We start from the raw sequence: 17,690 nt of genomic DNA, 5'->3' as shown, positions 1-17,690 counted from the left end.
GACTCTGCCTAGATGTAAACCACCGGCCTCCCTCTTTGAATTTGAGTACTTAAATTGAAGGAAAAGTAACTTTCAGAGGATTCAGATTAGTATCTAATATTCATAATTTTGTCTTTGGGAATTTAAAGCCATACACTATCTTGTCCCTTATGCTCCCAACTGTACCATCAAATAGATCTGCCTGCTTTAGCCAAATGGATTTTCCTATAGTTCCCTAGCTTAGTGCCCTCCCATCTCCTTGCCTTTGTTCAAGCTGTCCCCTCCATGTAGCATGCCCTTCCCACCCTGGGCTGCTGCCCACCCTTTCTTCAGCATGGTGGCTTTGGTGGCCTCAGTGTTCCAGGGCCCATGTTTGGTTCTGAGGATATGTAGCTCAACGAGGCTAACATCTCTGTACATCCAACCCTTGTTTCAAGCCTGACTTTTATTTTTTTTTTCTTGACTACCCTACGCCTTCTAGCATTTACCATATGAGGCATTTCTTTTAGCCCTCATCTGACCTTATCATGCAGCACCTTTGTAGTGTTGTTTCATGTAATCTATGTAAATTATTTCATGTACGTTTCATTTTATATATATATATATATATATATATAATATGTTGCAGCTATATATATATACATATATATACATATATACATATATATACACATATGTGTGTGTGTGTGTGTATATATATATATATATATATATATATATATATAGCAGCTGTATCATCTCTCCAGCTAGGCTTGTGGTTCTCTCCTACTCTGCATCTTTAAAACAAGAAAAAGCAAAAGCAATGCCCAGCCTCAGCCTCTGCCCTCACGATTTTTGTTGAATAGGGTGTGAGGTGGGACTCAAACATGTGTGCTCTATAAAGTTTTCCAGGTCATTTTATTGAAAGGCAGTGTTAAAAGCCACTGAGCTAGGCCACTTTTCTTGGACCAGGAATTCTATTTTCTGATTCTGTAGTGCTTTAGGATTGAGTCTGGGAGGAAATGCTGGATAATTATTTGGGGCTGGAGAGTTATGAGGCCTTCTGACCATGGCTGGCTCCTGTAGTATCTGTCAATTGACATAAGAGAGCATGGAGCCCAGAACCATTGCAGATTTGAGCTGAAGAGGCCCTTGTGCTTAGTGAACACCAGTCCTTCAGGAGGGGAAGTGTCTTTCCAAGGCCACACCTTTGATCCAAGCCCGGATGAACTTGGCCTCCGCTTTGTGCTTCTTCCCTCTGCAACACTTACTGCTCTGGCAACTGGGAGCTATTTATTAGGAACCTTACCAGGGGCCCAGGACTACGAGACATTCAGAGGTTTGTAAACTATAGTAAAGAAGTGTATACGTCTAGTTGGGGAATAGGATATATTGAAATGGAAAACCAATTGTAATGCGAAAAAAATAAATAAGGAGATGTCAGAGGGGTGTGGGATGAGAAATGCCAAGGGGTTTGTAAAGAAAGGAGGGATTCTATCTTGTTACACTTGCCTAGGAGGACTTCCTGGAGGAGGCAGGCTAACCTGTTTCTTGAAGGGTGGACAGAGTAGGTATATGGAAAGAAGACCTGTGGGAAGGAATAGTGAAAGAGTCACTGCCCCTCTGCCCCACCATTCTTCTGACCTGCACCATTGCCCACATGCATGCTTCCATCCCATGACCTCCCACTTGAAATCCAAGGGATAGAGTCCCTCACAATCAGCAAGAATTTCCTGTAATTTAGAGGGAACAGTAGGGTTTCTCCATGTTTCCATCTGATTTTCATTTGTTATTGCTCTGAATGGTCCCAGCCTTCTCCAATTGTGGCCCATTTAAACATTTTCTGGCTTTTTGTTTTTATGACACTTGGCATAGCCTAATTATTTTGACCTGAGCCATTCCTTGGGGCCATGCGAAATATAGGACAAAGGTGGTAGTCAAACAAAAGCAGAGGATGGGGAGGGGGTGTTGAATCTCACCCTGTTGTAGTGCTCAGATACCAGATCAGTTACTCGGGGCAGAGGAGAGAGCATGAACCCATCTGAGCAGAACAAAGTCAAAAGAGAGCAGGTTGGCATTGCAGAGAAGGACCCAATGGCCAAGAGCTCTAATTACTTTGATTACTCAAAGCCACAATAACAATGAAGGGTAGCATTTATCCAGACCTTGCCAGGAACTCTTCTAAGCACTTCTTAGATTTCCAATCCATTGTCACAACAACCCTGTGAGGACGGTACTCTGAGGATTCCCGTTTTACAGGTGAGAAAATTGAAGTTAGGTAATTTGCCAATACCTGGGTTCAGCCCCAGAGTGTGGCTGCAAGGCCTCTGTGTTAGCTCTTTCTCTTCTTGCAGCCCGATACGAGTTGACATATGTAGAGGGATTTCCCATACCTTGTAATCCTTCTCTCAGGGATGGTGCACTTGAGTGTCACTGGAGCCAGGGCCAGAGATGTCAAAGAAGGGTGCCTGTGGGGTACAGTAGGCAGCACTCGGGTGTTTGACTAACTGGTGAGCCCATACCCCATGAGACACTTACCCTTCTGGAATGGGAGCCCAGTCTTCTGCAAGCTGTTCAAACAGACATTAGAAATGCATATTTTTATGGACAGTCTTCAGACTTAAAGATTGCCCTACACATAAAATCCCGTGGAGCAGCAGTGCTAGGCAGAGCACATCGGGACAGGATTTGGTCTTCAGGCTGTTAGCATGTGGCCCTGATAATCTCTTTTAACTCTATAGCCTCTCTAAATCCTGGTGTCCACCTCTGTCCAGCAGAGATAATAGCTGATCTTGTGACATTGCAGTGTTGAGTAACTTGTCTGAGATCAGAACAGTAATGAGGGTCACAGGTGGGACTTAGGCATGTGGCCTGACTCTAGAAACTTGTAACCTCATACTACTCTTGTAAGCGGAATTCTGACAGCAATTGGTCTGGATTAGAAGTCAGCAGACCTGGGCCCTGGTTCTGGGTCTGCATATTACTGTAGTCTTGAGCCCAAAGAGAATGAGACCAGAATATCTCTAAATCCCTTCAAACCCTACTCCTGCATCCTACATCTTGTTTTCTGTGTTGACCGGAAAAGGGGCCCATGCACTAGCATTTTAAAATGTTGCACAGGATATGTCTGAGGATAAATTATAGTAGAGTACAGATAATGATTTTGTAGTTCAAGAGCATCTTTAGAAGGTGACTATGCCCTTAAGAAATATACTAAATGCTGTGTTTAGCGTAAAATCACAATCCAGACTGGTCCTTACCTCCCAAGGTTAAAAACATACAGTATTTCTAAAGTGTTCTGGCAGAACATTCTTCATTGGGCCATGGAGGGTACCTAGCTTGCACTAAAAACCCATGCATTTTACCTTTATCTGAGCTTCAGAGAAAGTATCAGTGCAACCATCTGGAATACATATTAGAATTCTAGGTGGCTCTTGTCACAACCACCTCAATGGAAGATATGGTGTTTATGGGTGAACCAGAAATAATAGTGATATTAATAATAATGATGGTCCTAATCTGCATAACATCTTATGGTTTAGAAAACAGTTTCACATACCCACCATTAGACACTAGGCTGGTCTTCAAGTAGAATTATTGGGGCAAACATTAATTTTTAAAACATAAATAGTACGATGAAAATATGATGGACATTTTCAGCCAGTCATATTTGCTTGAAGCTGTTTAGGGGGAAGAAACACTAAAAGAGAAGGGAGGTAACATCTGAGTCAAAACATATAAGCAAACAAAAACTTTTACCCCAAAGTAGAAATGTAAATCAACATTGTGTTAACCAGAAGAAGTTGATGTGAAGTGTGAAATTAAGTCCATGAGAGACCTGACCCTTTCTCTCTGTTCTGTTTCTCACCCCAGGCAGGTGGCAAATCTCAGATTCCTGAGGCAGTATGATCTTTTCTCCACTCCTTTGGATGTCTGACAATTTGTAAATCCACAAGGAAACCTTTCTTGCAAGGGTCTCCCTTAACAATCTCATGCAAACAGCATGAAGTGATCAAAAGAATAACTCTGGTTTTATATCTGCCTTGCCCAGTTCTGAACAAGAGAGTGTGTAGACACACATGCAGATACTAACATAATGTCTTTGTAATGACAGGCAGGGTGGGCAGACCCAGCAGGTTCTTGAGAACACTCTTGAGAAATGGGCAGGGCAGGGCCAGGGTTTGAGGAAAGAGAGTGAGGTACTTGCCTTGGGCACCAAATTTAAGATGGCACCAAAACTCTCAGTAATCAAGATAAGTTATAGTTTCATGCAATATTTTTTTTTAAATCAAAGTGCAAAAAATCCATGATGAATAAAATGTCAGAATTTTAAATAAAGGTGGGATAGATAACAATTTTAATGCTGGCTTTTACATACTGAATAAGCACAACAAAAAAATGGCAGCACTTTCCATGTGCCAGGAGCAGTGTTCAGGACCTTATAGTCATTTTCTCTAGATACATTTCAGTGGGGCCTGATTTATCCTACAGTAAATCCAAATCTATTTGATAATAAACCATATTAGAGAAAGAGTTCCTTTACAGGCTCCATAAATTCCATTACAGTCCATTTTGTCTTTGTTAAACATACGAGTTGAAAATTACAATCCCCTTATTCACTATGATCATTTTAGACACACAGCTCAAAAAGATCGGCATTAACTTAAAAAAAATATATTAGCATGCTTGTGTCTATGAAGTACCATTGTTTTCTGGGATCTAGCTGATGATTTTATTAAGTATCCTGAAAGGAGGGGAAAAAAATCAAAGATAATTATAAATTTATAAATACATAATTCATCAGTATAAAGTGATTTTAATGGGATGGATACAGAATTATCTATTTCCTCATGAAAATAACAGAGATGTTCTGATTAAGCCCATAATCTACTATATGTGAAATTCTAACCAAACTGATGGGGCACATTTTCTTTTCTGAAACTACCTTTGATAAGAAATGCATTACAAACTCATCAGTTTGGCTTCCTGTTAACAAAGAGACAGCAGCCGTCTGGATCATTCTGGATTCACAGTGAAACTGCCACACCATGTATCCTCCAACTAAAGCCGTGCAAGTTTGACAAGGGGCAGATGAATCCAGGAGTTATTGTGCAGGGGTTTAAATCTATGCGGCAGCTGACGGTTGAAATAATCATCTATATATCGCTCTGAGCTAGCTGGGGAAAGGTTGAAGCTGTATATTTTCAACATATCTAGTCTAATGGTTAATCTGTTGTCTTGTGCGGGCTCTCTCAGGGTGGATTTGCAGCACATACTGACAGCTTCAAGGAATTGCTCATGGTCGATGTGGATTCTCAAAGTGCAGGCTAGATGAATCTGACTTCGCTTGAGTTGGAAAATGGGAAACTCACCTGACTGGTTTCCCCAAATGCAAAGGGAGCTGCCAGACCCCTAGCAGGTTGGATAGCAGGGACTTTGAACTACTAAACTACCTCTGCCCCTCCCGACTTCCCCAAATCTGTGCACTTGAAGTGGGCTCCATGTGTGTTCCTTTTGTTGTCAGGCCATCGTGGCATATGGGGAAACACATTGTCATTTTTGGAAACCGGACGGCTAGGAAAATGTGAGAAGAGTAATGAGAGCAGAGATCAGCAAACTTTTTCTATCAAGGGCTGGCTAGTAAACATCTCAGCCTTGGCGGGCCACTAGATCTCTATTGCAACTTCTCAACTGTGTTGTACAGTGAAAACAGCCATAGACAGTAGGTCAATGAATGTGGCCATGCTCCAACAAAACTGTATTTATAGCCATTGAAATTTGAGTGTCCTATCATTTTAATGTGTTACAAAATATCGTTCTTCATAGATTGTCCCCCAACCATTCAAAAATGTAAAAACATTTGTAGCTTATGGACTATACAAAAACGTGTTCCAGAATATAGTTTGCTGACCCTGGAACTCGAGAAATACAAGAAGAAAGCAGCTCTTGATGCCGGGCATTTGGCAAGTCTCATCCTTACTCTGAAACTTGTCTCCCACCAACAGTTACTGCACATGCCAGGGCTACAGAAAGGAGTCAGATACACCCTTTGGCTTCAAAGCCATCAGCATCTCATTGGTGTTAGAGTAAAGAATAGGGAAAGAAGGAAAGGAAAGTTGAGAAGGGGCTGTTTTGTTGGACTCCTGTATATTTTTTTCACAGTTTGATTCAAAGTAAAAGTTATCTTCCATCTTTTACTACCTTCCCGATCTCCAAACTCCATAGCATTAATTCAAGGAATTTCTTGCATTTCTCATTTTAGTCATGTATTTGCGCTTAGAATTCCATTGTTTACCTTTGTGTTTTATCTCTGAGAAGCTAATATCTAGCTTCGTTTGAGACTTTTCTTTGCTCTTGAGACGATAGAAACAATCTGTTCCAAGCGAAAAAAAGAAAGAGCCAAAGGCAACCAGATCACCAAAAGGAATTTTCTACCAAATGCCGAGCAGAGCAGAGCATTGGGCAGGTTATTACAGCAGGTCAAGTTTTTAGCGAAGATATACGAGCTGAGATTCTAGATACAAGGCATTTTGATGAATGTTGGACTCCTACCAGGATGCATATAGAACATGAGGCTTATGGTTTGATGTGGGGAGGGGGGCATGGGTTCAGGAGGTAACATCTAATCCACCCTGTTTGATTTTCGAGGATCCATTAGGTCTGCAGTGTTTCCGTAGAGAACATTGCAATCCAGGTCATGTGGGTTCTGTTAGTATATTTATATAGTATTTTTCCTCTCTCCCATGTAGGAGCTGAATTCTTTCATTACTCTGTGTTGATGGACTCAAACTTACACAATTCAGGTTTCCCAGGCAGTGAATAGAGCCAGAAATACACCCTGTGATTAGCTTCTACATAACCTATTGTTCCTTAAAATCTCCCTCCCCATCCTCCTATTAGCTCTACAAAAGCCAGAAACGAAAAAGCTCCAACAAACCTCCCCTCCCTGCCCCCCTCAGCCTACCTGGGGGCAGGTGCTCCTGTGCCTGTGCTGGGGCTGCGGGGCCACTTGGAGATACTTTCCATCCTCATTTTACATAATGACAGGTTATGTTATTTTCAACCCACATCCTCTAGATTTTCCAAATAAATGTATTTCCTATTCCTCGACTAGAAGTTGTGAAATTATCCTGCCTGATAATGTAAATGATAAAGTGATTGTTCAATTATAGAGAATTACATATGTTATGTGTTGGAAATATTATTATTGTTGGCGTTGCTTTTGAGAGACAGTGTCCTTCATCCTTTCGTATTTCATCTGTGTATCAATATTCCCCATGATCTTTCAAAATATAGGTTTATGGATTGGTCTTATCAATAATACTGCAAAATGTTCACCAGTTTTCTGGGGGGAATGAATGTTATTCCAAGGTTTTCAGACCAGAAGCCCTCATTCCAAGGATATCACCCACTATAACTTCCCCATGTTCATGACCTGCTTATGACCCTCTAGGCATAGAACTTGCTCTGATGCCTGCCTCACTGTGTCCTAGCCTCCTTAGTGGCTCAATCTCACTGATGGGCACATGACATTTCCCACTTATGGGATTCATCCTGAACCAACAGTCAAGTGCTCCTATACAGCAATTATAAAACCAAACTTGCAGTGTGGATTATTTATCTGGCATTTGTTGTTCTTGTTGTTTTCCTTCATTGCTTCTGGAAGCATCTGCACCTTCTCACCTGTCTGTTTTGTGTGACAGGCAGCCAGGGTTCTGGTAGTCTATGATTACAAGACAGGAGACATCCTTCCGGGAAGCAGGGGCCATTCTGTGGATTGCTCTTTCGTGGCCACATTATAAGACCTTGAGAGTTAACTAGCCCAGATTTTCTGGGGAAAGGCTAAGCCTTTCCATCATATTAGAGAGAGGTTGGGTCAGTTTAGGAGTTTTGTCCATTGTGAATTACCTGTTGGGAAATTACGGTATTACTGTGACTTAACATGATTTTTCTTGGGGAGAAAGTTTGGTAAACATACAGAAAGTAGGAAGCACACTGTTAACATCCCTAGTCTGGCAATTTTACCCTCTCTCCTTACCCTAGTTTTATTTTAGTTCATTTTTTACCTGTGCCAAATGTTTACTTTCATTGTAAACAGTCTTAAATTTAAAATACACACTTAAGGGGTGCCTGGGTAGCTCAGTAGTTGAGTGTCCGACTTTGGCTCAGGTCTCACAGCTCATGGGTTCAAGCCCCGCGTTGGGCTCTGTGCTGACATCTCATAGCCTGGAGCCTGCCTTGGATTCTGTGCCTCTGTTTCTCTCTCTGCCCCTCCCCTGCTCACCATCTGTCTGTCTCTCTCAAAAATAAATAAATATTAAAAAAACTAAAATAAAATATACACTTTAAGTCCGCTAAACACTTTTTTGCCAGCCTCTATACGTCTCTCTCCCATCTCTACCCCATCCTCAAAATTAGACACATACCAGAAGCAAAATTTCCTATTTTCCTTTTCTTAGAAAACTTTATTTAAATTCAAGTTAGTCAACATACAGTGTAGTATTGGTTTCAGGAGTAAAACCCAGCAATTCATCACTTACATATAACACCCAGTGCTCATCCTAACAAGTGCCCTCCTTACTGCACATCACCCATCTAGTCCATCCCCCACCCACTTCCCTCCAGCAACCCTCAGTTTGTTCTGTTTCAGAGAGAACAAACTTATGTTTTGTCTCCCTCTCTATTTTTCTCTTAGTTTTCTTTCCCTTCCCCTATGTTCATCTGCTTTGTTTTTTAAATTCCACATATGAGTGAAATCATATGATGTTTGTCCTTCTCTGACTTATTTTGCTAAACATAATACACTCAAGTTCAATCCACATTGTTGCAAATGGCAGGATCTCATTCTTTTTGATCGAATCTCAGTTTTAGTAAAACAAGATTTGTATCTTGAAAGATGGAAAACACACACCCACTTTTTTTTTTTCTCACTCATGACACAAAGAGATGCTACACATCCTTCCTTCTTAGGAGTTGCAAACCTATGGCATTTAATACAAATTAGGCAGCAATCATGGCCAAGTGACCAAACCTGCGGTGTGGGATGAAAATGACACTTTAACATTGAAGATTGATAACTTGCAATATAATGATTAGTCAGTAGGATGCATTCTAGCAGACTTCAGGAAATAATGGGTCTGGTCTTGCGGCTAAACTGAGTTTTTGGTGTCTGTGTATTATGTCATAGGGGAGAAGGGTCCTCTGTAGGTTTTTGGAAATTATTTCACAAACAATATTGTTCTGACATATTATCCTTTCTGACGTTGATGACAAAAACCCAGCAAAAAGCATTTCAAGAAGCCATCAGGGTAAAAGAAAAGAAAAAGAAAAACTGCAGTTCAGCTGTGAGGAAGAAACTTCCCTTTTCATGTAAAGCGATCATTCTGTTCAATGTTAAAACTTGTTTGGAACTTTCCTAATGAAAAATTTTGCAGAGGATTCATTTCCGTTTTCTTTTTCTCGTTATTGTTTGGCAGTCAAGGTTGCAGCTAGATCGCGCTATCCCAAAGACCCATTTGAGTTCAAGGACACAACTCACAATTCTCGGCTTGTGACCGAGCCAGGTGAAGGAGTTCTGGAGCCCGTCCTTATTTTAATAACTGCACCCCTTAGTGTTCTACCTTAACCTGCTGAGCTCAGTTGAAGAAGAAAGATGTACTATTGTTGGTTTCAGCATGCCTTCAGCTTGTTGGGCAGCAAAAGACCAAAGAGAAAAGCCATAGAAAACAATAAATAACAATTAAAGTGACCCTGACCTCAAACTAGCAGCTTGCTCAAGACTTTAGTCGGAAGCCCTGTTAGCTAGATGCCTTTGCGTTCAAGCCACTTTGCATGCCACTCACTCTGAGTGATTCCAGTGTGAATATGACATTACTAATGACCTGCTAAGTGTGTGCAGATGTGGGTTTCTCCAGATGTGGTGATTCATAACGTAATGGAGATAGCCAGTCGACTCATGTTTATGGGTTGTTTGCCTTTTATTGCATTTCCGAATTTATTTGCTTTGAACTGTTTTTTAACTCCAGCCAACAAATTCACCTTTAAGTGTCAAAGGGCCTCATCCCCCTAAACCCTGTGGAGGAAACAGGGAAGAAGGAATGTGCCCCAGGCTGGAGCTGAGCATAAGATCCATCACATGTCAGCACTGGGCTATTTGGGAAAGCTGAAAGGTGGAATCCTGGCCCCATTTTACTCAAAAGGCCCACAAAGAGGCGTTGGTAACCCTGACACAGTGTTTGCAAGCTGGCGAGGCCAATAAAAAAAGAGATTTCTGTTTTAAAAAAAAATCCAGTAAAATATAGGATCATCTTGAAATAAGCCCAGAGTTCTGGCCAGTGTTTCTGGAAGATGTTGCCTTGCTTTCGCTTGAAAACAGAATGCCGATGAAGAGTCGAGTAAAATGTTGTTACAGATGTTCGACTCTGCATTAAGGCTGTTGGAATTACCACCACATCTTAAATCAATTCCCAGAACATTGTCTGGAGGTTATGTCATTGAAATAATGAATCCTCTTTAGTCAAGTATAAGCAAACATGTTAAAACATCATTGTAACTTTAAATTAAACTCTAGCGCAAACCAAGGGATCTGAAGCCTCATTAGACTTGCCTGACATTTTTCTAGCACTGAGTCTTCCCAAACTGTAAAACTGTTAGATTCAGTGCCTATTAGACAAGTGAGCTCTGGGAAGTTACAACAGCACATTAAGTGTTATACTTAGGGATGTGCAAAAACAAGCCCTTGAATTTTATGAGGACTTGGAGACTGGATGGAGTTCAGCTCCTATAAAAATTCCACGTAAGATTCCTGAACTTGTTTGTGTTTTAAAGAAGCTGGCAAGTCAGGTTCCTTTCAGAGATCATATCGTCCACAGTGTGGTGCAGGTGAAAATGATGGAGACAGAGGTGTATTGTAATTAGCCAAATTAGCCAAAACGCAGTCTAAGTAAGAGCCTGAAAATGTGCATTGACAGGAGGTGCTGGCCAATTACTTCAATACGTTTGTCTCTAGTGAAAGTAAGTAAATTTAAGTCTCCTTTGTAATTCAATTTTTACTCCTTTCGTGTAGTCACAGAAGCCATGAAATGAAAATTATATTTTATAGCTTAACTAAAAGTTTTTCTAGGTCTGCTTTCTTTAAATATGCAGAAATTGATAGAATCCATAGAAAGGCTAATAATTAAATATGGTTTATAACCTACTTATGAGAAAGAAGTTATCACTACTTCTCTCATGGGATCTAAGCCATATGTAATGGTCTCCATTACCCAACGTTCATATATTTAAGCTGAAGACATTTCCCCCCCCACCCCATTTCTTCAGGGAACAGATCTGCATTTCTACGCCTGTGAGTGCAGGAGGAAACCTTTGAACATGAGTTTCATTTAAGAGAACAAATCCCAGTTTAAATGCAGCATGATTATGATGGATGATCTTTGTGAGTTGCAATGAAAATAAATAGTTTCCTTGCGTAGAAGGAGGTATAATTTTAGCACTAGAACGAAGTGTCTCCCTGGAGCTGGGTAACTTACATGTCTTCCATTTGAAGATCGCTGCAGGTAAACAAACAGTGACAAGGTGCAAGGATAACCCACGCTTAACCAAAGTGGGTTATTATAGGTCCAGGGCCAATGGGGAAACAACAGTTAAGCAGAGGTATCCAACAGAAACGCCAATGAGTGTGACTTCTGTTCAGGTCTTAACTAAAATAGACTCAGCGTATAAATTGGACAAAACCATGGTAACATCTGGGGTCCTTGAATGAAGCTAAGTCATAGTAGCTTAGGTTAGGTGAAGAACCTTTTTGGATATGTCACTCCAAGCCTAAGGAGGCCTGTGTGATAGAGAAGCAAGGACACTCACCCCCACTAGACCCACTCACACGCACACATTATTTTAGTCTGTCCTGTGACTCAATGAATCGACGTCACCCTGAACACAGTACAACAACTGTAGGCGGTCCATAGTAAAAGGCAACCTTGTATTATGGGTGGAATCAATGCAAGACTTTCTACCCCATCCTTAGATGCGGAAAACGCCAAAGTATACTTAGACACACACGTCTGTCTCTCTCTCTCTCTGTCTCCCTGTTCCTCCCCCTCTCTCTCTGTCTCTCTCTCTCCCTCTCTCGCTGCCTTTCTACCCCATTATTAACCTGGGATGCCTGGCCTCCTATCCTGTGAAAGGAAGATGAATTCAGGTCAAGCTCAGAGTGCCTGTTTGCTTGCCGAGAGATGCATATCAACTCTAAGTGATTTTTTTCAATAGCATTTATGTGGCTTGTATTTATTTCCTTTAATCTTTTAAGTGCTGTTTAGTCTCTGTGTGATTTGCTGTGGATACTCATTTCTGATAAGATGCGATATCCTCCCAGCCACATAGTTCCTGCCTGGAGCCCTAAGTGACTGATAGGGTCGCAGCCTGAGCCTGGGCCTCAGGGGGAATGGGGCGGGGGAGCAGCTGCTGGAGTGAGTGGGCTGTGGGCATTTGTAGGTGCTTCCTTGCCTTCTGGAATCACTCTCACCTCAAACCGCGTTCTTGCTCCCTTTCCACGTGTCAGCCAGAATATAGACGACCCCAGACTAACAGTGGATTAGGGGAACCTACGAAGTGGGACACTCTGAAGCAGGTTTGGAAGATAGTTGGATTATTATGATCCCTTGGAACCATGTATGGTAACACTAAATTTATTTAGGGTTTTCAGGAAAGTACCATATAATGCATGTCCTGATATGGGTCTTCCTGGGCATTCTCGAGTAGCTGAGGTGGCATTGTCCCCCCCACCCGAGACTTGTACACCATTAACGTATGTCAAGCTTCTTTTGATGTCATCACTGCTAATATTTCTCTTCTTAGCTTTAAGGTAACGGCCGTGCATTCTGAGTTTCAAGGGTGCTTCCTCCCAGTCTGTGTTGCAGTCAACTCTAAGAATCCAAGGATCCTATTTTTCCTTCTTGACATTACAGCTTTAGCCTGAATTGTGGGGGTGGGGAGAGGAGGGCTAGACTTTTGCCGCTGATGCCCTTGGGTGACAGGCTGGGTGCGCATCTGCTAATTATCAAGCAGTTCTCTTAAAAAGAAGCATGATGCAGGCTAATACATCTGTAAAGCTTATTAGCGGGTGTCTTTGGGCAAAAGCAGTAGAGTGTGCTGTGTTGTTTGTGAGCGAACCTTCATATTGCTTAGCGATCTGTGTGGTTTAGACATTTGGAAAACAGCATTTGGTTTCCAACCCCCTATGCTGCCCTCCCTCCCTGCCCCCACCACATCATCCGAGATACCATTCAATGGCAACCTCCTCCTTCATGTGGGTGCTCTTCTCCGGCCTGGTTCTCCAAACTCACAGCCCAGTCTTAATGAGTTAAAAAAGGATCCTCTGTGCACAACCCCACATGCTCTCCCTCTAGGGAGGTACGGGGACAAGAGCCGAGATGGGCTATGGATCCTTGAGCCAGCATGCATCAGTGTTCCCAGCCCTGACGGATTGAAACATTGGCTGTCAAGGCCTCAAATCCTTGCCTCTCTCCAAGGCTCTTCGTCTGGCGTGCAGGGATTAGGCACCAGCTACATTGGTTTATTTGTAGAATCAGCTGGTTGGCGGCTACTATGCTGCTATTTCCCATACAACTTTATTTCTGATTTTGCTTATGAGAAAACCCATTCGATTACTCAACAAAGTAACTAAAATTAACTCTAAGAAAAATGATTGAGTGTTCCCATATACGTAATATATTTTATATACAGATAAATCATGCGTTCTTTCCTTTCTTATGGTAGGGCTTTTACAAACTGGTTTAGTCTGTTTAAAGTGCATGTTCAAAGGCTGGAGAGTTAAGGGGTGATGGTTTCACCTTTTCGAAGCCGGCCTCTTTGACTAACGCATTTGGTCTTTGTCACTGGGTCCTAAAAGACAGCCATGAATTCCTAGTGAGTGACTGAGCCGTGAGTGTGTGTCCTTTGATAGCTTGCCTGTATTTCACGGTCTGCCCTCAAACTGTTCATAATCTCATGAGCTGCCTATATTTCCAGTTGAAGATGAGCCGCCATCAACACTGTCCCCCAAAAAAAAGCAACGGAACGGAGGCATGCGGAACTCACCAAGCTCCTCACCCAAGCTGATGAGGTAAGAAGAGGGGCCATGGGCCATGCGGGTCCCCCTTGAGCGCCTTCTCCTCCTCTCCCGGCCCCCTCCCTGCCTTGCCCAGGCCTGGAGCCGCCCCTCCCCAGCAAGCACGAGGCGGGGGAGGGGACCAATCGTTAGGTGGCTTCTTAAAGGCTGGAGTATTTATTCTGTCAGCTTGTCAGCAGTTAATGATAGAGCTGAAAAAATTCTGTCATGAAAAACAGTTTGAAAAGCTGTTTGAAAAATACATAGGCTTTAAAGTCTTAGCTGTCACCATGTCCTGTCTATGTGTAGTTCCTAAACAGCAGTGGCACTAATGACGGCGGCAACCAATCAGAGGAACTCATGTGGTTAGTTTGCCTCCGGCAAGTCTCTTTCTGCTGGAGTCCCTCCGAGGACTGTTTTCTGTACTTAAGGCCATATGTGAGATGTATCATCACAATCAAAAATGAACCTGAAGATTACCTTCCTTTTATCCTGTCGATTGAAATCAAATTTCTGTTAATTGATTTTGACTGATAAAAAAGTCTAATAATCTGTGGACTTGCCAAAGCAAAGTTCAAAAGTAATCCAGTTCTGCTCAGGCTAAAAGCAGTATTAATTATGAAATACGGCGTGTGTGTACTCTTTCTGTCTTCCTTCCTTCCTTCCTTCCTCCCTCCCTTCCTCCCTCCCTTCCTTCCTCACTTCCTCTCTTTCCTCCCTCTTTCCCCCTTTCTTCCTTCCCATCCTTCTTTCTGTCTTGACTATGGCTTCCTCTCAGAAATGGCAAATGAAACCAGATTTTGACAGACTTCTGCAGGTTTCTCTTCCGGGCCTCTTCATCTTTCATTTCCCCAGATTGTCTTTGACTCATCTGCCAATCCTCTGCTTATTTCCTCCAACATCCTAACTCTCCAGCACCCCAGTGATGAAACAAGAGTGACCCCTGAATGATAACTGCCTTGGAAATACCTGCCATCTTGATGTTTCTTTCTTCTTTTCATTGCCATTGGCTGCTCTCCTCCCTTTGATTACTGAAATACAATTATGGCCACTTCCCCCTACTTTTCCCTCCCTCCATTCACTTGCATCTTCCTGGCCTTCCACGGCCACCCTTCTGGGACACAGATGGGGCAGTCCTCCATGCGGTCCAGGGCACAGGTTCCCATGGAGGAAGCCCCTGGCCCCATGTCCTTTTCCGTTATGATCATCTCTTCCTGTTAAATGTTTCCTTACCAGTCCTCTGCCTGCCCATTCGCTTAATCTTGCTGGGGTGTTGCTGATTTACATGCTTGTTTACACTTTATGAGGAGCAATGAAATGCACCAACTGCCAAGCTTCTCATTTTTACGATGCCAGTTGTCATGCTACCATTCATTTCCTATTTACTCACCTTTAGGTAATCGCCTTATCTAATGCTAATAGTTTTATCCATTTAAAGTAGAGAAAAGCCCAGGCGCTTTCTTTTGCCTAAATTTAGAGAAGCAAATAAATAAATAAAGAGAAGTCTGAAAAATCTGAAACCTTTGGAGCCAAATTCCCTGTCCCTGTTTGCTATGTAAAGTATGGCTCATTTCTTTGATCTTGAGTAATAATAATTCTGAGGCGTTATACTGTTTTCATATGCTTCAAAGCTGTGTCAAAGTTTTGCTGCTTAAGGGTACTTCTTTATTCTGTTGGCTCTTGGGTACCAAGATGACAGGTCTTCTGTACGAGGTGGAAGCTTTTTTAAGTCGTAGCCTTCAGCAAAACATCAAATTACCAAATCCAGGGTAACATACTTCTACACAAATGCCTTTCCTGTAGATATATTATACCATATATATTAAATACTTTAGTGTTACACGCTACATTTTATGTGCAATAGAAAGTGATGGTTTGAGGTAGCCTTGGGGGGACTTTTTTTCCACAAGCAGAAAAAGCTAGTGTATACCGTATCAAGTATGGTTTTTACAGGACTTTCTGCCCGAAGGCCTTTGTAAATAAGTAATGATCAACAGATTGGCTGTGGGTTTTTGAAAAGCATGCCTATGTCAGTTTGCATGATGGGGGAGAATTTTCAAAGTGGGTCTTGCTTTCATTGCCTGTTGGAGAGGGACTGAGGGAGCAGTCATCCCGGGCTGGAGCTGTCTGCTCCGTGGTACATCAGAATTGCTAAACGTGGGTCAGGCGGTGAGCCGAAGCTTGCCAAGCTACGGAACTTGGGTTTCTGGTATTGGTGCCTTTGGGCTACCGCAACGGCCACAGCTACTTCTGTTCCCACCTGCCCACCGCGGTCTCACTTGCGGCTCAGCTGAAACAGCCTGTCCCACGAGGAGTCAGAAAGTCTCAGACACTCCTTCCTTGCCATGACTTTCTGTGTCCCAAGTGCTCTGGAGACAAAGACAGGGTGCTGAGCCGTTGTTTTCCCTTCACTTCCAGCATGTGCAGTTTCGTTTGGTTGGAATACCTGGCCCTGACAGTGAGGTTGCCAGGACCTGTTTCTGTTATACATCTCTTGTTGACTGAAAAGAGAGAGGAGCTCATGCAGCATCTGGTGGCTTCTCCAGGTCGCCCCACCTCTTCACATACTCCCTTTCTCCTCTGCAGAAGATAGGGCTCCTAGGTCCTATTCCTCATGACCTGAAAAATCCATAAAGGAAGCTAATGACTTATTTGAAGTGAGTTTTTCGACATGAGTTTGCGGCTTGCTTGTTTGAGCGGAATCAATCATTCTGAACGTGGAAAGGTTTTAGTGGCCTATGGGCAGTGATAGGAACAGCTCCAAGAGAAACCGGAGAGCCCAGAATGGGCTAGGATGGGCTTTAATTTACCACTGTGGCTTCTGCAAATAAAACAGGCTCTGCGCGAGGGTTTCTTGCAAACCATCCGCCGGCATGAAATGCTGCCGGGACTCTGCACTGATGGTCTTTGTCTCCCCTTTGTTCTGGTATCAGACATACCCTGGTTTTTCAGTGTCACTTAACTCTCGGCACAGTCATTAGGTGAACAGCTTCGTTTTGTGTGTCTGGATCCTGATGCACTATGTTTTTCAGTCACCGTGACAGACAACAACTCTCGCAGCCAGACTGAACCAAATGGCAACCGTCTGTGCTCCAAGCCAGGCATTCCTGTGTCATGACAGATAACCTTTGGCTTCCCATCCCCCGAAGGAGGAGTGGGCCATGGAGTTTCCCAGATTCTTGTTATTCGCGTTCCTTGTTGGTCTCTTAACATGGAATGATTTAAGGAGCTTCTCCTAGTTTCCCTTTAAAATCAACAAGCACTCATTGTCCACTTGTCTCTGCTACTGAGTCTGTGCCTTGGGAGGAGGGCTGTGTTTCCCTTCCATTGCAAGGCCGTAGAGGGCAAGCATATTGTCTCTAGATAACTAAGTCAAGTGTTCTTAATTTGGGGGTCTCACAGACCCCACAGAACATCAAATGAAAGCTCTCTAGAAAGACTCTCTAGGGGGGAAAAAAAGGACACTGGGCACCACTTTGACTACAACTGAAGCAGATTCATGGACTGCTTCAATCCCTGCCCAGCTTACAATCATATTCAGTTCTTTCCACAGCCACCTTCACGTAGTTGTATTCACAAATTCTGTTGGATCCTAGGAATATTTCTCCATTGGGTAGGCAGTACAGAG

General features: G+C 42.7%; 1 protein-coding gene across 28 annotated transcripts in view; it reads left to right on the top strand.

The window, feature by feature from the left end:
- Positions 1 to 17,690, top strand: part of KCNMA1 (potassium calcium-activated channel subfamily M alpha 1) — a 739,425-nt gene that overhangs the window by 625,887 nt on the left and 95,848 nt on the right. For 23 of the 28 annotated variants that reach the window (XM_058696774.1, XM_058696780.1, XM_058696775.1 and 20 more), the window contains one exon: positions 13,984 to 14,077. In XM_058696774.1, coding sequence (XP_058552757.1) covers positions 13,984 to 14,077 — 94 coding nt within the window. Of the gene's footprint in view, positions 1 to 9,434; positions 9,522 to 13,983; positions 14,084 to 17,690 lie in introns of those variants that run through there. The other 5 variants (XM_058696778.1, XM_058696791.1, XM_058696790.1 and 2 more) reach the window with 2 other exon arrangements.

This window comes from Neofelis nebulosa, chromosome 13 (genome assembly GCF_028018385.1).
Source record: "Neofelis nebulosa isolate mNeoNeb1 chromosome 13, mNeoNeb1.pri, whole genome shotgun sequence".
NCBI lineage: Eukaryota > Metazoa > Chordata > Mammalia > Carnivora > Felidae > Neofelis > Neofelis nebulosa.
This window is presented reverse-complemented; position numbering and strand designations above follow the sequence as displayed.